The sequence below is a fragment of the Porites lutea genome, chromosome 5, assembly GCF_958299795.1.
Source record: "Porites lutea chromosome 5, jaPorLute2.1, whole genome shotgun sequence".
Taxonomy (NCBI): Eukaryota; Metazoa; Cnidaria; class Anthozoa; order Scleractinia; family Poritidae; genus Porites; species Porites lutea.
This window is the reverse complement of record NC_133205.1, coordinates 27,727,740-27,752,719: the sequence shown is the minus strand read 5'-3', so window position 1 is coordinate 27,752,719 and position 24,980 is coordinate 27,727,740. Positions and strand designations below refer to the sequence as shown.

General features: G+C 38.8%; 1 protein-coding gene across 1 annotated transcript; it reads left to right on the top strand.

Moving 5' to 3' along the window:
- On the top strand, positions 1-24,152 carry LOC140937648 (uncharacterized). The gene is made up of 10 exons (XM_073387203.1): positions 1-703; positions 1,095-1,280; positions 1,501-1,557; positions 8,981-9,232; positions 11,633-13,755; positions 16,835-16,951; positions 19,105-19,204; positions 21,539-21,789; positions 22,284-22,368; positions 22,906-24,152. Exons 1-10 carry the CDS (start codon positions 19-21, stop codon positions 23,940-23,942), a joined length of 4,893 nt encoding a protein of 1,630 aa, XP_073243304.1. The 5' UTR covers positions 1-18; the 3' UTR covers positions 23,943-24,152.
- Positions 24,153-24,980: the final 828 nt, after the last annotated feature.

Below are 24,980 nucleotides of genomic sequence, written 5' to 3'. Positions count from 1 at the left end.
ATCTTTAACTGATACTCAATGGCGCAGCATCAAGATCTTAAAAGAAAAGGAGGTGCTGATCCTGATCATCAGATGTCAAGAAATCATGCCCCTCCTCCTCCTCTGAGTATTGAAGTGCCTAAAATAAGAGATCTTCCAAACAAGTCAAACCCTTGGAGTGATGTCCAGCTTCCTGTTGACATTCTTTTGCTGACAGTTGAAGACTGCGAGTTTTTAGCTTGTTATACTTTCTTGGAAAATTCTTTTAAAAGTTATGACCAGACCCTGGGATATGTGTACTTTGGGACCATGGGTGAAAGTGGAGAAGAGGCACTGAAAGTTGCTTTGATGAGATGTTATAAAGGTTCTTCTGGTCCAGGTGGCTCTCAAAATGTTATTAAAAATGCAGTGATGAAACTGAGACCCAAGGCTGCTTTTTCCGTTGGCGAATGCATTGGTTTAAAATCAAAAGACACTAAGCTTGGAGATGTAGTGGTATCCTCTAAACTGTCAACTGAAGAATTCACAACTCCAGTAAGAAGAAATATTGGCAACCTTAACTTGTTTTCAACTGAAGGCTGGAATCCACCATTAAAAGATCCAGTTGGTGAAGAAACAGTACAGGTACACCGTGACAGTGTCATATTCAGTGGTAGTCAATTCATCACCAAACAACACCTTATGTCTCAATCGCACGTGATTGCAGTTGAAAGAGAAGGGGAAGGTAAGATTATATGCATATAACTACTATAAAAATTTGATGTAACATTCGATTTGAGGTCTAAAACTCTAAATTGTCACTGAGAAGCAGCTTGTGACCATGCAATGGCAGTACTGTACAGTACCTAATATTGCCAATCATGTTTGACTATAAATGGGACCAATGGTGACGGTGTGATTATAGGTTATTGTGGGGTGTGGTTTATTATCTTAAAATTTTGCCAGGAAGTCAACATAAATTATTATTGAGCTTAAAAGATTATAAATTTCAGTCACTACACTGCAGAGAAAAATTCTGAGTTTATGATCTAAGCTGTGCTAGATTCTTGTTCACAGTGGATTGAATAAGGATCATTTTCTGATTGTATTGTCTGTTTTTTTCTTTCCACTTACAGGACTGTTTGCTGCAGCCCATGATATGAACATTGAATGGGTGATTGTTAAAGGGATATCACATTTTTCCGATGATAGCAACACTTCTGATGAGTCCTGGAAGTCATTTGCTTCCATCATGGCAGCTTCTCTTGTGTCCAACATGTTAAATGATCCTGTTGTTTTTAAAGAATGGCCTCACTATGAAGGTATGTCACATCCCTGTTCTAGTGATTGATTATTAATAGCGATGAATTTTCTGTTCAGATATTTTTGTGTAAACTGTTTCAATATTATCGTTGGTTCACATTTTTCTCTCTGTTTCAAACTCAAATCATACATCAATATTACAATACCAAATAACCAAGGCCAAAAGAAAAATTTGTTTTTAGGGGCTTTTCAAATTTATATTACTTTTCTTCTATACAGACTTGACAGCAAAGAATCAGCCAGAGACAACCACAAAGCCAGACAAACAGATACCAGGTACGTATACTATCCTGTCAATGAAAATACACTGTTATCTAGGAGGATTTCTAGATTAGGGTGTGTTTAAACAAAAAATGGTGAAATGACGTTCCTTAAACAGTAAAACAAACAAATGACTCCCTGTTTTTTTGTCGTGTCTCGTTGTTATTTCTTTGTCTTCTATGAAACGGCAAAGTCTGCTCAGCATGCAAAGCCTCACTAATCTTGTTGTAACAGGGGCGGATCCGGGATTTGTTTTAGGAGAAGGTGCACTCGTCTCTTACTCTACTTCAACACCAATAAACCACATAGTTTTCTTTTTTTTGCAGAATACCAGTTGTATTAGAAAAATGCAGGTCATATCTGAGGGGGGGAGATATGTCCAGGATCGATCTTGTTAGCAAAAATTTGCTAGCAAATGTTTTTCGCAATTGTCGCAAAAGAAATAATTGAGAAAAAACTATGTCAGAAAATCACTAACAAAAATCGCAAAAATCGCAAGAATAACAAATCTAACAAGAATCAAGACTTAGAAAAAAAAGAAGCCAAAGAAGGGCCCCGAAATGTCCGCAAATATCGCAAAAATCGCAAATATAACAAGGATTTTTCTTGCTAGCGACAAACACCCATGAAAAATATCGCAAAAATCGCAAAAATAACAAATCTAACAAGATTCTACACTTAGAAAAAGAACAAGCCAAGGAGGGCCCCGAAATGTCCGCAAATATCGCAAAAATAACAAGGATTTTTCTTGCTACCTACAAACACCCATGACAAATATCGCAAAAATCGCAAAAATAACAAATCTAACAAGAATCAAGACTTAGAAAAAGAAGAAGCCAAGGAGGGCCCCGAAATGTCCACAAATATCTCAAAAATCGCAAATATAACAAGGATTTTTCTTGCTAGCTAAAATCACCCATGACAAATATCGCAAAAATCGCAGATATAACAAATGTAACAAAATTCCTGACTTAGAAAGCAAAGAAGCCAAGAGGGGCCCCGAAATGTCCGCAAATATCGCAAAAATCGCAAATATAACAAGGATTTTTCTTGTTAGCTACAAACACCCATGACAAATATCGCAAAAATAACAAATCTAACAAGAATCAAGACTTAGAAAAAGAAGAAGCCAAGAAGGGCCCCGAAATGTCCGCAAATATCGCAAAAATCGCAAATATAACAAGGATTTTTCTTGCTAGTTACAAACACCCATGACAAATATCGCAAAAATCGCAAAAATAACAAATCTAACAAGAATCACGACTTAGAAAAAGAAGAAGCCAAGAAGGGCCCCGAAATGTCCGCAAATATCGCAAAAATCGCAAATATAACAAGGATTTTTCTTGCTAGCTAAAAACACCCATGACAAATATCGCAAAAATCGCAGAAATAACAAATGTAACAAAATTCTAGACTTAGAAAGAAAAGAAGCCAAGAAGGGCCCCAAAATGTCCGCAAATATCGCAAAAATCGCAAAAGTAACAAGGTTTTTTCTTGCGTGCTGAAAACACCCGTGACAAATATCGCAAATATCGCAAAAATAACAAATTTAACAAAATTTCTGACTTAGAAAGCAAAGAAGCCAAGAAGGGGTCCAAAATGTTCGCAAATATGGCAAAAATCGCAAAAGTAACAAGGATTTTTCTAGCTAGGTTAAAACACTCATGACAAATATCGCAAAAATCGCAGAAATAACAAATGTAACAAAATTCTAGACTTAGAAAGAAAAGAAGCCAAGAAGGGCCCCTAAACGTCCGCAATTATCGCAAAAATCGCAAAAGTAACAAGGATTTTTCTTGCGAGCTGAAAACACCCGTGACAAATATAACAAGGATTTTTCTTGCTAGCTAAAAACACCCATGTCAAATGTCGCAAAAATCGCAAAAGTAACAAATCTAACAAGATTCTAGACTTAGAAAAAGAAGAAGCCAAGGAGGGCCCCGAAATGTCCGCAAATATTGCAAAAATCGCAAATATAACAAGGATTTTTCTTGCTAGCTACAAACACCCATGACAAATATCGCAAAAATCGCAAAAATAACAAAGCTAACAAGATTCTTCATTTAGAAAAAGAAGAAGCCAAGAAGGGCCCCAAAATGTCCGCAATTATCGCAAAAATCGCAAAAGTAACAAGGCTTTTTCTTGCGTGCTGAAAACGCCCGTGACAAATATCGCAAATATCGCAAAAATAACAAATTTAACAAAATTTCTGACTTAGAAAGCAAAGAAGCCAAGAAGGGGTCCAAAATGTTCGCAAATATGGCAAAAATCGCAAAAGTAACAAGGATTTTTCTAGCTAGGTTAAAACACCCATGACAAATATCGCAAATATCGCGAAAATAACAAATTTAACAAAATTCCAGACTTAGAAAGAAAAAAAGCCAAGAAGGGCCCCTAAACGTCCGCAATTATCGCAAAAATCGCAAAAGTAACAAGGATTTTTCTTGCGAGCTGAAAACACCCCTGACAAATATAACAAGGATTTTTCTTGCTAGCTAAAAACACTCATGTCAAATGTCGCAAAAATCGCAAAAATTACAAATCTAACAAGATTCTAGACTTACAAAAAGAAGAAGCCAAGGAAGGCCCCGAAATGTCCGCAATTACCGCAAAAATGGCAAATATAACAAGGATTTTTTCTTGCTAGCTAAAAACACCCATGACAAATATCGCAAAAATAGCAAAAATAACAAATGTAACAAAATTGTAGACTTAGAAAAAGAAGAATTCAAGGAGGGCCCCAAAAGGTCCGCAATTATCGCAAAAATCGCAAAAGTAACAAGGATTTTTTCTTTGCTAGCTAAAAACACACTAGACAAATATCGCAAAAATCGCAAATATAACAAATCTAACAAAATTCTAGACTTAGAAAGAAAAGAAGGCAAGAAGGACCCCGAAATGTCCGCAAATATCGCAAATATAACAAGGATTTTTCTTGCTAGGTAAAAACAGCCACTACAAATATCGCAAAAATCGCAAAAATAACAAATCTAACAAGAATCAAGACTTAGAAAAAGAAGAATTTAAGGAGGGCCCCAAAATGTCCGCAATTATTGCAAAAATCGCAAAAGTAACAAGGTTTTTTCTTGCTAGCTTAAAACGCCCGTGACAAATATGGCAAAAATCGCAGAAATAACAAATGTAACAAAATTCCTGACTTAGAAAGCAAAGAAGGACAAAGTATGGCAGGATCACTAGGCACATGAACCAAGATCGCTTCCTGTTTTATATTTTAAATATTTGCGATTTAAAGAATAAGAAGATTGTGAAAAATCGCATATTGCATGCTTAGGATTTTCACCCTAGTAAAATGTCACTGTTACAATTTGGTCAAATAAAAAAAATAGCCAAATAATTGTGACAGTAGGCTTGTTATAGCGCTTTCTTAGTCGAAATTTAGTGTTCTGCAGTATGCCAATAATGGGTTAGACTGTATCTGTGACAATGTAATTTTCATTTTTTGGGTTTTTTGTAGCTTCAAACGTCCACAAAGGGTATTTCTTAAAATCAGAGGTTGTAAGTGAACCAATCATGTTATGACATTTTGTATTTGTATGGCCTAGGTCTTTTGGTCTCTTTTCTCGGTGGTTTTGTTATTTTTGTTCATGATTCGTGAGTAATAGAGCGAAGGACACATAAATGCACAATTGGATCAATTGTTATTTAAAATAAATGGATTGGCATACACATATAACATTCATTGGGATGGTTGTTGTTTAACTATAAGCCTTGATTTAAAAGGGAAGGATTACAAAGTCACTGGCAATCCCTGTTTAAAAAACTTTGGGTATTGCACAGCGACATTCATGTATAATGCCTGTTTTCTTTCCCCCAATGTGCTCTTCTTGATATTTTGAACGATGGTTGCGGTGGGTTCTTTGGCATGAAAGTTCTGCTACCACCCCCTTTTATTGCTTAAAATTTGCCCCCTTCTGTGGGCGGCACTCCTTTTTATGCATTGTAGCTGTATGTTGATGGAAGAACGAAGCATACACAGATTGATATGACAGTATTTTGCTACTGTCAGTAATTTCGGGGTCCTTCTTGCCTTCCTTTTTTTTCTAAGTCTGGAATTTTGTTACATTTGTTATTTTTGCGATTTTTGCGACATTTGTCACGGGTGTGTTAAGCTAGCGGGAAAAATCCTTGTTACTTTTGCGATTTTTGCGATATTTGCGGACATTTCGGGGCCCTTCTTGGCTTCTTTTCTTTGTAAGTCTGGAATTTTGTTACATTTGGTATTTTTGCGACATTTGCGATATTTGTCATGGGTGTTTTTAGCTAACATGAAAAATCCTTGTTACTTTTGCGATTTTTGCGATATTTGCGGACATTTCAGGGCCCTTCTTGGCTTCTTCTGTTTCCAAGTGTTGATTCTAGTTAGATTTGTTATTTTTGCGATATTTGTCACGGGTGTTTTTAGCTAGCAAAAAAAAATCCTTGTTACTTTTGCGATATTTGCGGACATTTCGGGACCCTTCTTGGGTGGTTTTAGGTAACATGAAAAATCCTTGTTACTTTTGCGATTTTTGCGATATTTGCGGACATTTAGGGGCCCTTCTTGGGTGTTTTTAGGTAACATGAAAAATCCTTGTTACTTTTGCGATTTTTGCGATATTTGCGGACATTACAGGGCCCTTCTTGGCTTCTTCTGTTTCCAAGTCTTGATTCTTGTTAGATTTGTTATTTTTGCGATATTTGTCACGGGTGTTTTTACCTAGCAAAAAAAAAAATCCTTGTTACTTTTGCGATTTTTGCGATATTTGTGGACATTTGGGGGCCCTTCATGGGTGTTCTTAGGTAACATGAAAAATCCTTGTTACTTTTGCGATTTTTGCGATATTTGCGGACATTACAGGGCCCTTCTTGGCTTCTTCTGTTTCCAAGTCTTGATTCTTGTTAGATTTGTTATTTTTGCGATTTTTGTCACGGGTGTTTTTACCTAGCAAAAAAAAAAATCCTTGTTACTTTTGCGATTTTTGCGATATTTGCGGACATTTCGGGGCCCTTAATGGGTGTTTTTAGGTAACATGAAAAATCCTTGTTACTTTTGCGATTTTTGCGATATTTGCGGACATTTCGGGGTCCTTCTTGGCTTCTTCTGTTTCCAAGTCTTGATTCTTGTTAGATTTGTTATTTTTGCGATATTTGTCACGGGTGTTTTTGGCTAGCCAAAAAAATCCTAGTTATATTTGCGATTTTTGCGGACATTTCGGGGCCTTTCTTGGGTTCTTCTGTTTCCAAGTCTTGATTCTTTTTAGATATGCTATTTTTGTCACGGGTGTGTTCAGCTAGCGGGAAAAATCCTTGTTACTTTTGCGATTTTTGCGATATTTGAGGACATTTCGGGGCCCTTCTTGGCTTCTTTTCTTTGTAAGTCTGGAATTTTGTTATATTTTGTATTTTTGCGATGTTTGTCATGGGTGTTTTTAGGTAGCGAAAAAAATCCTTGTTACTTTTGCGCTTTTTGCGATATTTGCGGACATTTCAGGGCCCTTCTTGGCTTCTTCTGCTTCCAAGTCTTGATTTCTTGTTAGATTTGTTATTTTTGCGACTTTTGCGATGTTTGTCACCGGTGTTTTCAACTAGCAAGAAAGATCCTTGTTACTTTTGCGATATTTGCGGACATTTCGGGGTCCTTCTTGGCTTCTTTTTTTTCTTAGTCTTGATTTTTGTTAGATTTGTTATTTTTGCGATTTTTGCGATATTTGTAAGTCATTTTCTGACATAATATTTTCTCAATTATTTCTTTTGCGACAATTGCGAAAGCAATTTGCTAGCAAATTTTTGCTAACAAGATCGATCCTGGACATAAGTGGGGGGGGGGGGGGTGCGCACCCCCTGCACCCTCCCCCTAGATCCGCCCCTGTGTAATGTCTCTTTCTGTTGATGACTTATCGCAGTCATGTGATCTTTCTTGTTCCAAGGTCTCTCCTCCTCCCGGGGGATTCTTGATTTTCAAAATGGTGTCAGTTTCTGCCCCCCCCCCCCCAGGTTCCCCCCAGGGAAGGGGGTACTCGACCAATATTTGGGTATAAGTGAGCCACTGAGGGTTTGAAACCTGACCCAGTTTAGGACAAAAAAAAAAACTTTTATTACTCATGCCCTGTTTAGGACAACACCCTCACTTTTATTACATATTGTTTAGGACAAAGGACAAAAATTATGCACGCCATCTTGCTTTAAGCAATTTATTGGCAATTGTAATTAAGCACATTCACGTTAACATTATTGCTTTTGTATACTTGGAATGCAAACAAATTTTATCAAGCAAAATTATTTACCCTGTGTATTTGTACCTGTAGAACTGTAAGCATTTTTTTTTACTTTGGACTTTTTACTCCTTCATCTTCACATACATTTCCCCACAGACAAGATATAATTCAGCGCGTGTGATGAGCTTGCACACGTACATCACACAAGCTCTGCATGACAACAATCTCATCACCAGAGCCTTCAAATCAGATTATGGCTGCGCAAAAATCGCTGTGCAATGGTGTGGAGTGTGCGTGACAACTCCACCTTAAGAATAGTAGGGAGGAATACTAGTAAAAGAAAAATATGTATTATTTCTAAATAATTTTAGTCATTTTGCTGATTCGTCATTTTGTCGTTTCGCCATTTCGTCATTTCGTCTTTTTGCATTTTAAACACGCCCTTCCAGATTAAATGATTGATGAACATTGCTTTCAGTAGAAATAACATTAATCTTTCAATATAGTTGTTTGTCGCATCTAGAGCACAGTTTTCTCTTATTATTGTGAGATATGTCTTTGCCAAGAGAGCAGTCTATTTTTGCCTGACGTGTTTTATAACCCCTTTTTCTTTCCCGGAAATTTTGCTGAAAAATGCTGTTTTTGAAGCTCATTTTTTTTATCTATTTTCTGGTCCCTTAATATGGCCAAAAAGATCCTCAACTTTGTAAAATGCTGTAAGTCCAACAGTAACACTACACTGCCTTTTATTCCCTATGCTAGAATAGGTTATTAATATGTGTTGTTTTGAAAAGTGACACAGCCCCCTCAACTTTTCCCTGTTGCTTTCTCTTCTCCCTACTTCTATCATCTTCCCTGTATCTATCTGTGTCTATCTATCCACCCACCCACCCACCCACCCACCTATGCTGCCTCAACAAAATAACCTATCTATGACCTGCTTACCATATGAGTCCGCGGCCCATAGCTCAGTGGTTAGAGCATCCTACCAGTATCTGGAAGGTTGTGGGTTTGATTCCAGTTTAAAAGGTTTTGGATTTTTTTTTTCTGAGCATTTCTTTTTTTATACCTAATATTTATTTTTCGCAATCATTCATCCACTTGCTGTTTTCTTTTATTTATTTTTGTCAATTGACTGTCTGCCCCTCCTGGTAAGGGTTGCTAATCAAGTCAGTCAACTACTAAAAAACCTCTAGGAATTGACAAAAAATCCTTGTTAACAGATGCGGTATGCCTTGAGGAGTGCCAGAAACAGCTGCGATCACTTTATGAAACCAGTAGCAAAGTCAAAATCATTCCATGGGACCAGAACTCTGCTGTTCATATTGACAAGATCTATACAGACTTGTCTTGGGTCATGGATGACAGGACACCCAGGGGAGTGATACAGGAAAACCTTGACCACTACACTGAGATTTTTGCTCACAGAGAACCTCGTTCTGCACCCAAGCGAATTTTGGTTTATGGACAGCCAGGTAAGTGAGTAAATTAAGTAAAAAACTGTCTTAATTTAACTGGAGGGTAATTACATGCAAAAACATACAAGAACACAGAAACCGTTCATCTACTAACATAATGAATCTGCACGAGGTTTTAGCGTCAATGCAGTATTTCAGCTGGTGATATAGGACGATAAACTGTAGGCCCCGTCTCACAAGCTCTTGCACATTTAATTAAAAAAATCTGTGGGACTTTAAAGAGCCCACATACTCTTCGTAAAGAGTAGGGCAGGTAGTGCCCGGTGTAGTGGTCTATCTCACTTTCACACTCATGTATGGTGGCATCATTACTCATTCTTCATTACTTGTAAACTGCACTTTAAGCAGTCTGGCAAAGTCCCCCAACCAGTGTTGTAAATTATCCCTGAAAAGCCTGAAGGGAGTGGATAATATGATATTTACATTACATTACATTTACATTTTACATAGGTACATGTTTCTTGAGTGTTTCACTGGCATGTACATTCCAAGTGGGGTAATTTTTAACCCTGAAGTTTGGTCTGTTGCAATAGACTGAAAGTTAAAACAAAGTTTTGCAGTTTTTTATGAGTTTAGCCAGCCTGATAAACAATTGGCTTTATAGAGCAATCAGCAGAACATACACTGTTGGTTCCAATTAATGTAGTAACTGGTAAGAATATTAATATTGTGACTCAAATTTATCTGAAGTTCAAGTTTAAATAAATGTATGCTGAAGGGATAAAAAGGAAAAAAATCATCCCAGGACAAAACTGAACCACAACCCATATAATTTGACTAATTTGATATCAGGTAAATAGTCTGTATATGAAGTTCTACAAGTACTCATAATTGAGTTTACAAATTCATTTCCATTGTCTTTATCTTTCATTGATAATTTGTCATTTGTAAACTCCTCGTATTAAATTACATTGTACCGTTCAGACCTTTTTTCCAAACAACATTTTTTGTTGTATTTCAATTTGATCAAACGTACAGTATGTGGTCCTTGGTCCGCGGAAGTCCCCGATGCCCTTGGTCCGCGTCTTTTCCGAAAATGATAAAATATTTCGTCAAAAAAAAAATACGTTGAATAATGAAAGATATCGTGATTTACTGATTAGCATTCTTTCATATGACGAAGTTTCAGCTTTCTTGCTGCGGGTGAAGACGCGAAATTAAAGTTTGTTGACAGGTAGGTTAATTTGTGGCAACGTAAATTACATGGTCATGTTTACTTAGCCTGCGAATAACTAAAACGCAACGGGAAGACTTGCCTTTTTGCAGAACATGTTTTCAGATCAACTTATTTCTGCTGTTGGAAGCATATTGCTGTAGACTCTGAATTTTTTGTTTTAGCGACTCTTGAAAAATATCACCAAATTTCGCGAGCCTATGACCTTGGTTGAATAAAACTTCCCAAAGTAAAAAGCGACGGCCTTTGTTTTCGAAGAATGTTTTGAAAAGTCGTCCCTATACATGTCTACAAGTTCTCTTTTTTTAATACCTCGGATACATACAGAGTTTTTGGTAATTATTTTCGACGGCGCTAAAAACCGCTGGTCGACGCTCGTGTGGGAGACTCGAAGAGACTGTTGTCTGAAGTCTTTGAAAGAAAAGCAGATTATTTTATGCTCACAACATCTTCCGAAAAAAACTTTAGCTTAATTGCATCAAGAAAAGAAAAAAAACAAGAAATACTGTGAAAATCACGTTTTCGAGTAGAAACTATAACATTTTTACGTTTTTATCGTGCTGCTTACCTGAGACGCGGACCAAGGACCAGATTCGCGGACCAAGGACCATCGAAAACGTTGGCCTTTTTGCGAATTCCAAGCAAACTATTTATGTCTAGAACTTGAAACTTCAGGATTATCGACAGGAACATAAAAGCTATCTTCAGGGAGTATTTCAGCTCGTTACGTGAAGATTCGGGTAAGATATTCAAGTTAATGACTTTTACACGCGGACCAAGGACCACATACTGTACTACTGACATTTATCACATTAAACTACCTTTATGTACTCAAAAACAAGGAAGGAGAAAATCTGTACTGAGAGAATTAAATTTAATGACAACATACTTTAATATGTAAAAGAGACACCATTGTCGATGGATGTAATTCTTTTAACAACGCTGATAATTCCAAAATGTCCCCTTGGCATAATTTTAGAGGCAGAGGGCACCCATCATTAACTGATACTTTGTTAAATTGTTAACCATTTTATATCCACCGCACATGGTATTAAAAGTTGTTCTGTAAGAATAATTTAAAAAATTCCCTTAAAATTAAGTTGTTTGAAAATGAAAGAACATTTCAATATTTTACATTCCATTTCACATGACTTCCCATTATTATAAAGTAAAACAAATCTATTAAAGACGTATTGACAGTTTGTTGTTTAATTGCCACCTAGGTATCGGCAAGACTGTTTTCACGAAGAAAGCAACTTTTGACTGGTCCCAGCAAAGCTATTCAGAATCATTAGGAGCATTTGATCTTGTCCTTCTGGTGAGATTACGTGACGTTAGTAATCTCCAAGATGTTCCGTCCATTCTGAGGGCTTGTGAAGTGCTGGATAGTAATGGTGCAATTTCCGTACACAACCTGTATGATTACGTTTGTCGCCATCAAGAAAAAGTCTTGCTTATCTTGGACGGCTACGATGAGTATGTTTACAATTCAAAAAAAGAGTCGCCTGTCTTCAAAATCTGGAAAAAAAGCCAATTAAGAGATTGTTGTGTTGTAATTACTTCAAGGGAAATGAAAGCTGAGACGTTGAGAAATTGTAGTGATGCTCAATTCAAAATTGACGGCTTTAATGATCAGCGCCAAAAAGAGTTCGCTCGTAGGTTTTTGAAAGATGATAAAGATATTGAAGATTTTTTTATGTACTTACGGCAGCACAACCTAAGTGAACTAGCACAAATTCCCCTTCTTTTACTAATGTTATGCTTACTGTGGACGAAAACAACACGCAAGGCACTACCAAAGGAACGCGCACACATCTTCGCCCAATTTGTCAAGACTTTGTTTGATCATTTGCGTGAAAAACAGTCTGCTGAATCAGTGGTTGTTAAAGATTACTCAGATGAATTATACGCTTTAGGACGCTTGGCCTTTGAAGCCCTTTTGCAAGGCCAGCTTTATTTCCCTTTTAGTCAATTACCTGCTGGCTATAGTTCGATCGAGAGGCTGATTGAAGTCGGCCTTTTTCAGGTTTTAAATATGGCGAGTTTGAATCCTGAAAAAGGCGTGTACTTTATTCACAAATCCGTTCAAGAATACCTGGCTGGGAATTTCCTGAAAGAAGAGCTGACATCTAAAAAGGCTGAAGGCACAAATTCCCTGTCAAAAGTAGACTCAGTTGAAAAGATCTTTAAAATAAATGAAGCGCTCAAATTTGCTGTTGAGTTGTCAGAAGAAGCCGCGCGCGACATTCTGATTCAACTTGGAATAGCGGCGACGAAAGAAGAACTGACAGAGTTTCGCTTCGACAACGAAACACCGTCACAGAAGGACTTGTCAGAAGAACAAACAGATTTTATTAATCTTTGTACTCAGTTATTTTTCTACTGCTCAGCTGAGACAAGAAAAAACCTCTTTCCTACATTTCTTTCCTCTTTAGGGGGAGTTCTTGTAATTAGTGCAGAGCAGCTAAATGTTATCGTACAGGAAAAATTGGTTCAAACTACCGAAACACACAACTACGTTTTTTTTCATGAAAACAGTTTTTTAAATAGTTATACAGAGCAGGACTATAGTAATTTAATTATTTTAGCCCAACAATTAAACGCAGTTATTGTTAGCTCTGGGGGAGAAAAGAAAGCATCAGAATTTTTAAGCAACTTAACATGGCGTAGGATTGATGAATTTTTTTTAAAGAAAGAAAACAACACTCTCCTTTATTTAGCTAAAATTGTTAAATATGAAGAGGAAGGCATTCCTTTTCCTTGGGATATAATTATGGCGCTTATAAGTAAACAAGAGACAAGAAAGAAGACAAACATGAATGGTGCTGAGTCAAGTGAAGAGAGTAGCATCAGCTGTTGTTCAAACCGTCATGGTCTCTCCAGGGTTTGGGAGATTGAAGCTCATGGTGTGAACAGGTCAGGTGTGGAACTGATGATTGAGATGATGCCGTTTATCACCGCTCCACACGTGATAGAGGTTGGGGGTGAAGACGGTGAAATGTACGATGCTGAGGTAACAGAGTCTCTGCTGAGGAGCATCCAAGTAACTGAAGTAACACACAAACTGGAGAAATTAAGACTCTGTGGTATCGATGTAACATCATCACCTGCTGTGGAGTTCATCGACAATGTATTTAAAAAAGCACCAAACTTGGAGTTGCTCGACATGTCATTCAATCCTCTTCTGGGTGCAGGAGTAGACAGCTTGATTAAGCATCTCAGCTGCGCTCCTCACCTGAAGAGACTGAAGCTTCAACAGGTGAAGATGACTCCACAGCAGGTGAAGGATCTGTCATCAGCCATCAAGCAGCACAGCAACATCACTACACTGGTGTCATCCTACCACGTAAGTTTTCCAATTTTATCGCAATTTGTTTCTTTATTGTTTGTTTACAGTTTATTTCTACTCAGCTCTTGCCTTTCGCCGTTTTCCTTTCTTTGCCATTTTTATACTCGACAAAACACGAGATTTACTTTTGAAAACAAATGACAAACTTTAGTAGATTCAAAGTATCGTAGCTAAATCCAAAAAACTGCTTTAACCGAGAACAAGTAAATTAATCTGAAGGTGTTTTGACTGTCCAAAATAAAGGATCAGCGAGCAGATAATATATAGGTTTAGCCAAGGCTAAAAGCGAAGCTCTGGTTAATAATACGTGTAAACAAAAAAATTATATCGTGTAACGCTAAACAGGGACGACAATGAAAATGGCTTCAAAACTAAGGGCCTGTTTACATGGAGTGGAGGACCCCGGTCTGGTGGGGTTGGTTTCTTTTGTTTTCACGCTCTGGGGGACACAAAACAAAAGAAACTTACCCCACTAGACCGGGATCCCCCGCACGCTTTTTTGTCTTTCACTTGCCGTTGTTTTGCACGACTACAACGCTGCGCTGTTTTGTACGACTAAAACGTCAAACTTCATTGTTACACATTATTTTTTTGGAGGAATTGTCGTATGTGCTTACCCAATATTTTGTTTCCTGTGTTCATGTTCGCTTTTATTTTCACTGCCGCTTGCATTTCTCATTTTCTCATCGCCGCTTTGAATTTTCATGTTTTTCTTCCTACCAATTTTCAATAACTCGCTCTAGCTCTTTCTGTGTTATCCACGTTAGTGTAAACATAAAAAATAGCGCCGAAAAAGACACGACATTGTCGTTATTTTTTCTTTCTAAAAGTCCGGGCAGCCATGTGATTTCCTTCCAAATAAAACCTTGAGTTGCCATACCTGTTGATTGAGTTATTTTACATTGGTATGCCTGTGGTGTGGACGGACGGTCGCTCGCTCGCTCGCTCGGTGTACGGTCACGTGATTACCAAATTTTCTCGGATGGGCAGATTACCACATTTCCTTAGCTATGGGGCTTCAGCTGTCAAAGTAAACAACTTTCAAGATGCTGCATAAATTTTACGCATGAACTCACCTGTCAAATTTTAACCAATCAGAACATAAAAATTGGACGTGGAGCGTGACCAACACGTGACCATGGCAAGAAAAGGTCTTCCCCGCCTGTATTTTAAAAAAACTGGCTGAATTTTTGCGTCTGAAGTCAGTTTGAAATCAAAATCGTAAAAGTGCGGGGCGATACTGACATAAACACAACATATTTGATATGAATTTAAAACAAAAGTAAACGTGAGCCTGCGATCATTTGAAAACGAGTAAATTGTCAGCGGATAACTTCAAAAAAATACTCAACCTCGATGGGTCGACACCTGAGCCCTCGATTCGGTCAGGTGATAGTGGTCAGCGGATACCCTGTTTTGACAGCTGTCAATTGATGACAACATTGATGTGCAATCAGCTTTCTCCTGGGCTCCCACAGTAGCTAGAAAGTGTGAGAGTAAACATTGGTATGCCTGTGGTGCGGACGGACGGTCGGTCGCTCGGTCGGTCACGTGATTACCAAATTTTCTGGGATGGGTAGATTTCCTTAGCCATTCGCGCGCGCGTGGAGCTCCGCTATAATTCCTCTGAGACACTTTGGTTGAGAATTTGACACCATACATTTAATCATAGGTAAAAGCACTCGTCTTTGGTACTGTCTATTTTTGTCGGTTACTTGTTTTCCAGTTTTCATTGAGTTTTACGACGAACACAACAAATCCTGCCTCACTTCGCGTCTTGTGTGAATGAGTTGAAGTTCATAAATGTAGTTTCCTTTAGCTTCCACAAAACCTTTGACAAATTCCTGAGTACACGAGACGAATTTTTCTCTTAACTGGCATTTTACGGTATTTTCTCATTCTTTTTGAGTCGATTTTGAGTATTTTTGCGTTGAAGATTTTCTTTGATGAGCAAACTCAACTGAAGTGAACAACAAACTACAAAATCAACAAACTGTCATTTAAAGTGGCGTGAGAGAAGGCTTGTGGCGTGGCGACAGCTGATTGGTTATATAACTACCCACGTGGTAGAATTTTCCCGCCTTTCGTTTGGCAGCGCAGCAAGCGTTTCTTCACACGAGTCGCAGGTTTTTCTGCGCCTCCCCTCCCAACCCCCACGAAGGAAAAACTGATCTGTGAGAATATTATCAGACCATGAGACCAAGACATCATGTAATGATTATGCATGATCTCTTGATCAAACTAATTTTCCAAGGTTTCAATAATTCACATTCTTAGAGTATATCGTTTAATCCATGATTTTGCTGTTTTGAAAGTCTTGCATGAGAATTTTAGGGGTTGAAAAGTAGAATGCGCCGGGTCTTTAAGCTGCGGGCACCTTCAGACGTGCGTCTAAGAAGTCAGATGTATTTTTTGTTGGTTTTGTCGCTTTCCCCTCTTTTTCGTATTTTTAACTCCTTTTTTCAACAGAACTTTAATTGGTGAGGATCGAGTTGTTTTAAGTACGTAGGTAATTTCTAAACACTAGCGGCACGAAATTCGGAAATTTGGGGTTGACAAGGAAAAATCAGTAACTTAATTGCCGCGCACCAACCTAATTTTGAGACACTCACTAGAACGTTTTGTATCACACCAGTTCTGACTCGCAAGACCATTCACCGTACAAAATTACTGTTTAGGGTATGCAGATTTTAAGACTTTGAACTAGAAAAGGCTTGAAACGGATTGATAAATGAGCAAAATTTCTTGTTTAGTCCTAAAGTTAGATTCACTAAAATAGTAGACTGAACTAAGTCGCAAGCAGAAATTTCTAGTACTACTTTGACTAAAGTGTTGTAGAATGACCTCTTTCGAGGTGGAATCAGCTTGAGCCTTAGCCAGATCGGCGGGGGTAACATTCTAGTTGTCCGATTAGTATTCACGCCCCCTTTACTTAGTGGTTAACCCCTGGGGTTATTTTTACCCTTTAATTGCTTATCACTTAAAGAAAGGTTTTAAGATCTAGCTGCACTTTCGATCTTTTAAACGTTGCTTTAAAAGTTGAATGGTGTTTATGTTATGTTGTGATTTGTTCTAGGATCGTAAAGGGAACCCCAAGCCTGAACGTAAATGGCCATCAGAAGAAGATTGGAAATGTTGGTACCCCAGTCTCTTTTCTCGGTCATCAAATGAATCACAGCCGCAAAAGCAACAGGTTGGTCATCAACTTTGCTAAAAAAATCGAGTGTAATATTTCCTGAGTTTGGTTATTTCTTGAAAAAAAAAAAAAAAAGAAAGAAACAACCCGTTTATAAAAAGTATGGTTTTTCTTCAGCTTTTCAGGAGTTCACTTATCATAAGGTGAAACTGGCGGAACGGGAAATGTGTTTTGTATCAGAGTAGTTTCAGGCCGTTCTGTTTTTGTTGTCGCGTTTTCATAAAAACTGAGTCAAATCAAAACAGTTGATTTGAATTTATGTCTTACAAATACTAACAAGTTAGTTCTGTTGTCTTAGGCTCTTATCTGACTTCTTAATCTTAGTTTTAGTCATAACAAAACGGTTCTCTTACAAAGATGGCTTTTAATTGTGGACGTTACTGTCCGAACAATATTGCAACGGACTACAATCAATTCCGGAAATACCTCTGGTTTTGGAAGCGACCTTCATACGTTTTTTTGCCGGTTTTCGGTTTGGTGTGAAAGGAAGTGCTCTTGCATGGTTTGAATCTTACTTAGCATCTCGCAAATACTACGTACAAGTTGAGGGCTACAAGTCTTCCCTTCGGTCCCTGGATTCTGGTGTACCCCAGGGCTCAGTACTGGGCCCACTCTTGTACGTGTTGTACACTTCTCCAGTAGCTGACATCATCAAGTCTCATGATTTGCAGTACCACTTCTACGCTGATGATACTCAACTCTACATCACCTTTAAAACTGACTCCGCTGATGATGCGTGCTTGGCTAAATCAAGAGTAGAACACTGTGTAGAGGAAATTGACAGGTGGATGATTTCAAACAAGTTAAAGTTGAATGATGATAAAACGGAACTCATTGTTTTTACCTCTAAATTCCGTCCAAGACCCTGTCTCAGCAATGTTCAGATTGATAGTGAGGATATAGAGCATAGCAATACTGTACGCAGTCTAGGTGTTTTGTTCGATCAAACTCTATCTTTCGGGGAACATGTAAGCAAATTATGCAAATCATCTCATTACCATCTTAGAAATATTAGCAAGATCAGAAAATATCTAGATGAAAATTCTACTGAGACGTTAGTCCATGCATTTGTTTCATCAAAGCTGGACTATTGTAATGCTTTACGTATTGGACTTCCAAAATACCAAATAGACAGACTTCAGTCAGTATTAAATACTGCGGCTCGCATTAAAACTTTTACTTGTAAATATGATCATATAATTCCAGTTCTAGTTAGACTACATTGGCACCCTGTTTCCTATCGTATAAGGTTTAAAGTGCTACTTCTGACTTACAAAGCACTTACTGATTTATCTCCTGAATACATATCTGAGCTACTTAATAAGCCCAAATATACCCGCAATCTTAGATCTCAGTCTCAACATCTGCTAAATCTAGAACTGTTACCTATGGCGATACAGCATTTTCTGTATGTGCTTCTAAGCTATGGAATGAACTGCCTTTTCAGTTGCGCATGTCGTCAAATATACAAGCATTTAAATCAGGACTGAAGACAATTCTTTTTAAAATGGCCTATCTTTATATGGGCATTTGCTTTATTATTTTGCATACTATTATGTATTTTCTTTTGTTTCCTATTTTTTTGTAGTGTGTAAGATGTAATCAGTAATTATTTTTTAATTATATATAATTGAAGAATTTATTATAGTAGGATGAAATTGTAAAAACTATTTTATAGTTAGTATAAGGTTTAAAATTGTAAAGCGCTATGAATAACTAGTATTAATAGCGCTATATAAATGAATTATATTATTATTATTATTATATTATTATTAATCGTTTTAAGGGCACTTTGAAAAAACTTGCTGATTTTCATAAATGATTTTTTCACTAGGCGGATTCTGGAAAAAAATGTGGATCTATGTGAATTTTATTGACTTGCAAATTTCACCGTTATCGCTGTAGTTGAGCATTTTACGCATTTTAAGCAAACATGGAGCTTGAGGCTTGGATCAAACCAGTCAACAGTAGACTGAGGTTCTGTCTTTGTAACCACAGTCTTGTTTTCATTACTAACAGAAGAGTTTCTTTTTTTCCAAACATCTTGTTGGCCCATTAACTCTTAGCCTGTTCCAGGCGTTTAGATAGGGGAAAGTGCACTCTCCGCTATCGGGTTCATCAACTCTTGTTTGCTTTTACCGTTCGCACAGATTCCGGCAGAGACTCGCCTCAGTATTCACGACTCACCATTCCCCGCTGACGATCAAGACACCGTGGAAACATTTCCAGCGCCTCCTGATCCTATTGGCGGTAAGTTTTATTGTCCCCTAACCCCTCCCCCCCCCCCCCCCCCCATCACGGTTTCTTGCCTTGCTAATCACAGATGTAACAAAACCTATTGGCGGTTAACACCCTGAGCACTAGTAAGAGGTTGTACATAAGTTCGTTGCGGTCAGACGTCAGTTTTCTTTTCTGAGATTTCCTTCTTTTTAAAGGACCGTTCATTTTTTACGAGGTAGGGGGGGCTGATGGGATTTGGGGGGGGGGGGGTCACGCAAAAAAAAACGGCTTAAAAGGGGGGCCATCCCAAAAAAGACGCAGGGAAGGGGAGGTCACGCGAAATATTTTAGTTCATGTAGAGTTGACATGATGTTTTATTATTAAATAAAACTACATATACAGAAACAAGCAAAAGGTATCTAAATGTATCAAAAACTTTTGTTCAGCGTTTACATGACAGCGTTCGGTTCCACGACAACAATTTTCAAAGCTAGGAAACTATCATGAAAAGATTCTTTATCAGGGTAGTGCTGTGCAACGTCTCTCTGCTCATGTTCCTCTTCGTCATCATTGCCAAGCTCTTCCTCATCGCTTGTGCTGCTGCTAGAGTCGCTTTCGTCGTTTTCAGTCATAGCATACTCTTCAGGGTACATGAAGCAGTACACGTTATCTCTAACCTCCGGCTTGAGGTTTGTGATAATTCTGCTTCTGCAAGAGCTGTCCAATGTATGCCGCACCTCGATCAAAAAGCAATTCGGAAACTTTCTCAAGGTAGGAAACAATTGCTCTTTTCGTAATGAATGGACTGGACCACCAATAGGTCGATGTCCGAAGCCTTTTCCAAATCATTCCTCTCTTCCCGAGTACCACTACCTACCATACAACGAAACTCCAAGGGAAGGCCGTGATCCTGACAATTGCATTGGCAGCCCAGAGTTCAGTTAAAGAAGGAGCGTAGCAGTGGTAGGTTGCTTATGTCAGATCCAGAAAGTGTGGCTGTATTTTCCGACAAATTTACCGTGAAGGCAAACTTTGTAGTGGATTACCTTAAGCACCTTGAGGTGATGGAGTTCAAAAAGAAGAAGAGAGCAGAGGAGCGTGCGAGGGAGAGCCAGAAAACCAAGGAAAAAGTCTATGCTGATTATGCTTGGAAAGATCTGTGCGAAGATTCGACCAAACTGAAACAGCTTCGAGTGCCAGAGCTTAACAAGTACCCCAAGCACCATGGACTACACCAACACATCAGAAGCCCTAAGAACGACAAGGTGAAGGTAATCGCAAGGCATTGGCTTCTCCAAATGAATCCTGAACACCCTGATCCATTAATGCTGCAAACACGACTGAGAGAAAGAGATGGAGCTGATAAAGAATCCTTACAAGACAGTGACAGCGATGAAGATGAGTACAGCAGAAGGACGGGCCAGAAGTGAAAGCGATGATAATAATAAGAACGACAATGATTCCATCAACTCTGAGGGTGAAGATGTTATCCTTGCCTTTATCGATGACGAGGAAGAAGTTGAGAGGCCAGCAACGACACGCTCTGGAGGATCCATAAACCGAAGATCGGAAATTGACTTTTCTTTCTTTTGATTCTCTATATTTTTTTATGTTTGAAAAATAGTGAAGAAGTGCCTTAGCAAATGGACAGAATATATTTTTTGAATTAACAGAAGTGGCTGCTACATCTGTAGAATGAGTTGTCAACAGCTTTACATTGAACAGAAAATACAAATCATATTGTACACTGCAAAATATATGCATGTCAGGTTTAATTATGATAATGTCTATTTTGAAAGGGGGGGTCACCCCCAAAAAATGACCGTCTGTGGGGGGGGGGCTATGAGAAAAAATGAGGACTGAGTCGGGGGGCCATGGTAATTCGTAATGGGGGTTCGAAAAATTCCACCACCCCCCTTACCTCGTGATAAATGAACGGTCCCTAATAATTGCGGTGTAGACGTGCACCAAGTTGCTGTTGTCACATCCTGTCCGTAATTTTGATGAAAGAAATCGGACTTTCACGATTATGTTTATTCATTAGTCTGTTTATAGACCAAAAAGGTACTCTACCTAGTACTACCCGGCATGAGTATTTAACGAACCAAGCCTCGCTGTCATATACAGAAACGAAAAGCAGAACAGTCACTGGGGAAGTTTAAAAGGAAAAGATCTTGTTCCGATGTAGACATTTTCCTGGTGTTCCGTAAAGTGAGCGTTGTTTGCAGTAATTATATAAACTTAGTAGTAAAACAGGGGGGACATAACATTAAGAAAGGATAAATGTTCTAGAAGTCTATCAGTCAGAAATCGATGGTTTCCTTAATACCATCATGTGACGTGGTTTCTTTTTTGTTCCTTCAGCAGATCCAATGTTAGCAATGCCGTCCATTCCTACAGCGCATGGATCCAGTCACGGTCTGACACCTGCTGCAACCTACAGTGGTACCCTCCTTTATAACGTTCAGTATCCACAGCATTACTCCTCCCCTGATATATACACCTACCACCACAGTGCCCCGTCCACCATCTTAACACCTGGAGGATCCTTGCGTTATGATTCGCATCTTTTCAGAGGTTCTGACCTGTCTGCAGTCACACGGGACGAGCCCGAGGTAGGTTGTTTGTCTGTCAATGAGGTAATGAGATTGTATTCACGAATTTGTTATTAAACATGGATTTATATTTACCGAGAGAGATTTCATGGATCAGGCGCTTTCTCAGTAAAAAAAAACGTGTTAAGAGAAGAGTTACTCAATTTTGCTGGACTATAACGTGTTAGAACTCGACGTACAACACTGTAACTAACCTCTCTACTCTGCCGGTAAGACGGACACCCGGTGCTGGTCTCTTCTTGGCAGTTTCCCAACCATTCTAATGTTACTAAACTCTATCTACTAGTAAGCCAGGTACCACTCTGAGATGGAGAATTGAATGGAGTTGATATCCATCTTAGAGAGATTTTACTTAAGACAGAAACGGTCAGCTGGTTATTTTTCAGATTACATGTATACACTTAGCTGAGTAATCTTAAAACTGTCAGATGATTGTTAGCAGGAGATCACACTTTTACTGATGTTGATTATTCTGTCTTTGGTCCCATTTTCAGAGCAAAATTCGCCCCAGTGCTCAGGACGTGCCGTCACTCGATCCTGGAACCGCAGGACCAGTTCCAGTACCTCTCCATTCTGCCGGTAAGGTTTTCATCCGTGTTACAACTAAAACAAAATTCTGCAATTTAATAGGCTAATAACGCCGTAACTGACTTGAGTAGCAATAAGACAATGTAGGACTTAACGTAGTGCTGCAACTTGTATTAAGCGGTCCTGTCATCCTTATTACAATACACAGAAACAGGCTCCAATTTTTTAATAGTTGGATAGCGCCATCCACCTGAATAGGCACAAACCAGAGGATAAATATTTGAGAAACCCAAAAATTGTATGCATTTGATAATGAGATACCCAGTGAATAGCCCTGTTTACCTTTTGCACAGCTAGTGCTGAAGGCACTTTTCTTCTACAGTATGTCTTCTAATATCTCCAAAATGGACATTTTATTGTGTTTACTTCACTCAAGTAAGCGATGCTTTAGTTTCTAATATTGTACAGTAACCTAAGAAGGCGTAAAATGCTAGAAAAGGAGAAATCTATACTTAAACAACAAGAGTGTGAAACCAGTCGTTTACACTGTACCTCTGTGTTAACTCGCGAGAACTTAATTTTCTCTAGGAGCTCCCATTCCTGCGTCGCATTTCTCCAGCCACAGCCTGGCACCCTTCAGTGAACCTTCATGGCAACCGCGAAGTACATTTCCAGGGTACCCATATCCTCGCAGTTCTGGCATTTCTACCGTTGCTCTCCCTCCGGTTCACCCTGGATATCTTCCCCTGCGTAGAATGCAGGATCCACCACAACAAAGAGTTCAGTCCCAAAATACCATGCCGCGTGATTTAAATCTCGAAGGTTCCGCAGTCAATTACCCGCAAGAAATCCTGGGATTTGTTCCCCCACATGGAATGCAGGGAGCGCGTATTCATGGATTGCAACCACAAAGTACGATGTCAGACGATCCATATTTCATTGCTCCTGGCGTATCAACCCATACTCACTCGACAGTTAATTTGGGAAGTCTCCTCCGTCATGAAACGCTGAGATCCCCGCAGTATGGATTTCATTTTCAAAGTTATCCCCATGTTCAATTTAGTGATCCTATCAGTACGTCTTCAGTTACAAACCAGCCAGTAATCCTCGGATATTCCTACCCGTATGGAAACCGCATGACAGCCCCACTGCAGGCACTGCAACCGCAAAGTGCAAATCGAGGTGATTCGTATATTAGTTGTCCTATTACGTCTTCATTCATGCACCCGCCAGTAATCCCGGGATATTCTTACTCGTACGAAAACCGCATGACAGCCCCTCTGCAGGCACCGCAGCGGCAAAGTGCAAGTCCAGGTGATTCCTTTATTAGTGGTCCTATCACGTCATCAGTCACGCACCCGGCAGTAGACCCAGGGTATTCTTACCCGTACGGAAACCGCATGAGAGCCCCACTGCAGGCACCGCAGCCGCAAAGTGCAAGTCCAGGTGATTCGTATATTAGTGGTCCTGTTACGTCTTCAGTCACGCACCGGCCAGTAACCCCCGGCTTTCGATCTCCGCGCGGAAAACTAAGTTCGCCACTGTCTGGTATGCAGAGAGGAAGTTCAGAAGTTCAACACGAACGAAATCCTTCGACTGAATCTGATACTCAGTCCAGTCAATAAGTGGCAATGAATTTCTTATGGTGTAAAATTGTATAAACTTTCCCAATTTGTGCTGCAGTTATCTTTATAATATGTATTTATCACTTTCTGCCCAAAAATTGGTTATTCTTCAGTACAATTTGGCAGCGAACACAACACATTCATTTGGATGAATCTAACGCAAGTTTATAAGCGACAATACTACAGTAAATAACATTTCCCAAAAATGTAAAGTGTATATAAATTCTTATTTTCCTCAGTTGTGGATGTATTATTGTAAGGAGTATTTAATAAAAGTTTTCGATTGAGAGAAACTGTAGTTCTGCTGTGAAATTTGTATTTCAAAAAGTCTGGTATTGTTACCCTGTTTCCCCTTGTCACCAAATTTCCTGAGGGGGATAGTATCAAAAAGGTTAAGCGGATTTCAAGTCAAAACTCCTCGTAAAATTTTGATTTGTCACTTTAATCCTCTAAAGCTTCGGTAAAACGGGAAACAAAAAACGTGCAACTTGTTTTGCAACATTGCTGTAAAACTAGTTGAATAGCAATGTTGCGCGTTTTACCAAACACGTTCAAACCTGTTAACAACCTGATTTGTTGCAAGACAGGTTTCATGTTCCCCTTTTACCACTATTATTATTATTATTATTATTATAATTATTATTATTATTATTATTATTTAGTGAAGAAAATTCTAAAACTCTGAGCGAAAAAATATGAAACAAAAGAATTTTTCGTCCGAATCACTCAGATTTCATCATCGTTGTGAGGTGGCAGATTGCATAACAGAATCCCCAAGAGAGGATTGTAAATTGCTGGTAGGTCCAGTCCCTCATCCATATTCAGCGAGGTTTTCCTTTGTTTAATAGCAATGGCCTCCTTGACTCTGCGCTTGATGGTGTTGTTTTCGTCAGATAGTACTTTTACAATGTGTGGGTTGATGTTGTGACCTGTGGTCTGGCAATACTCAAAAACGGCAGAAGTGTCAGGGGCCTGGTGTTCTTTGATCCGGGTACTAAACAAAGGGAAGGGACCTGGCAGTTTCGCCAATGTAATTGT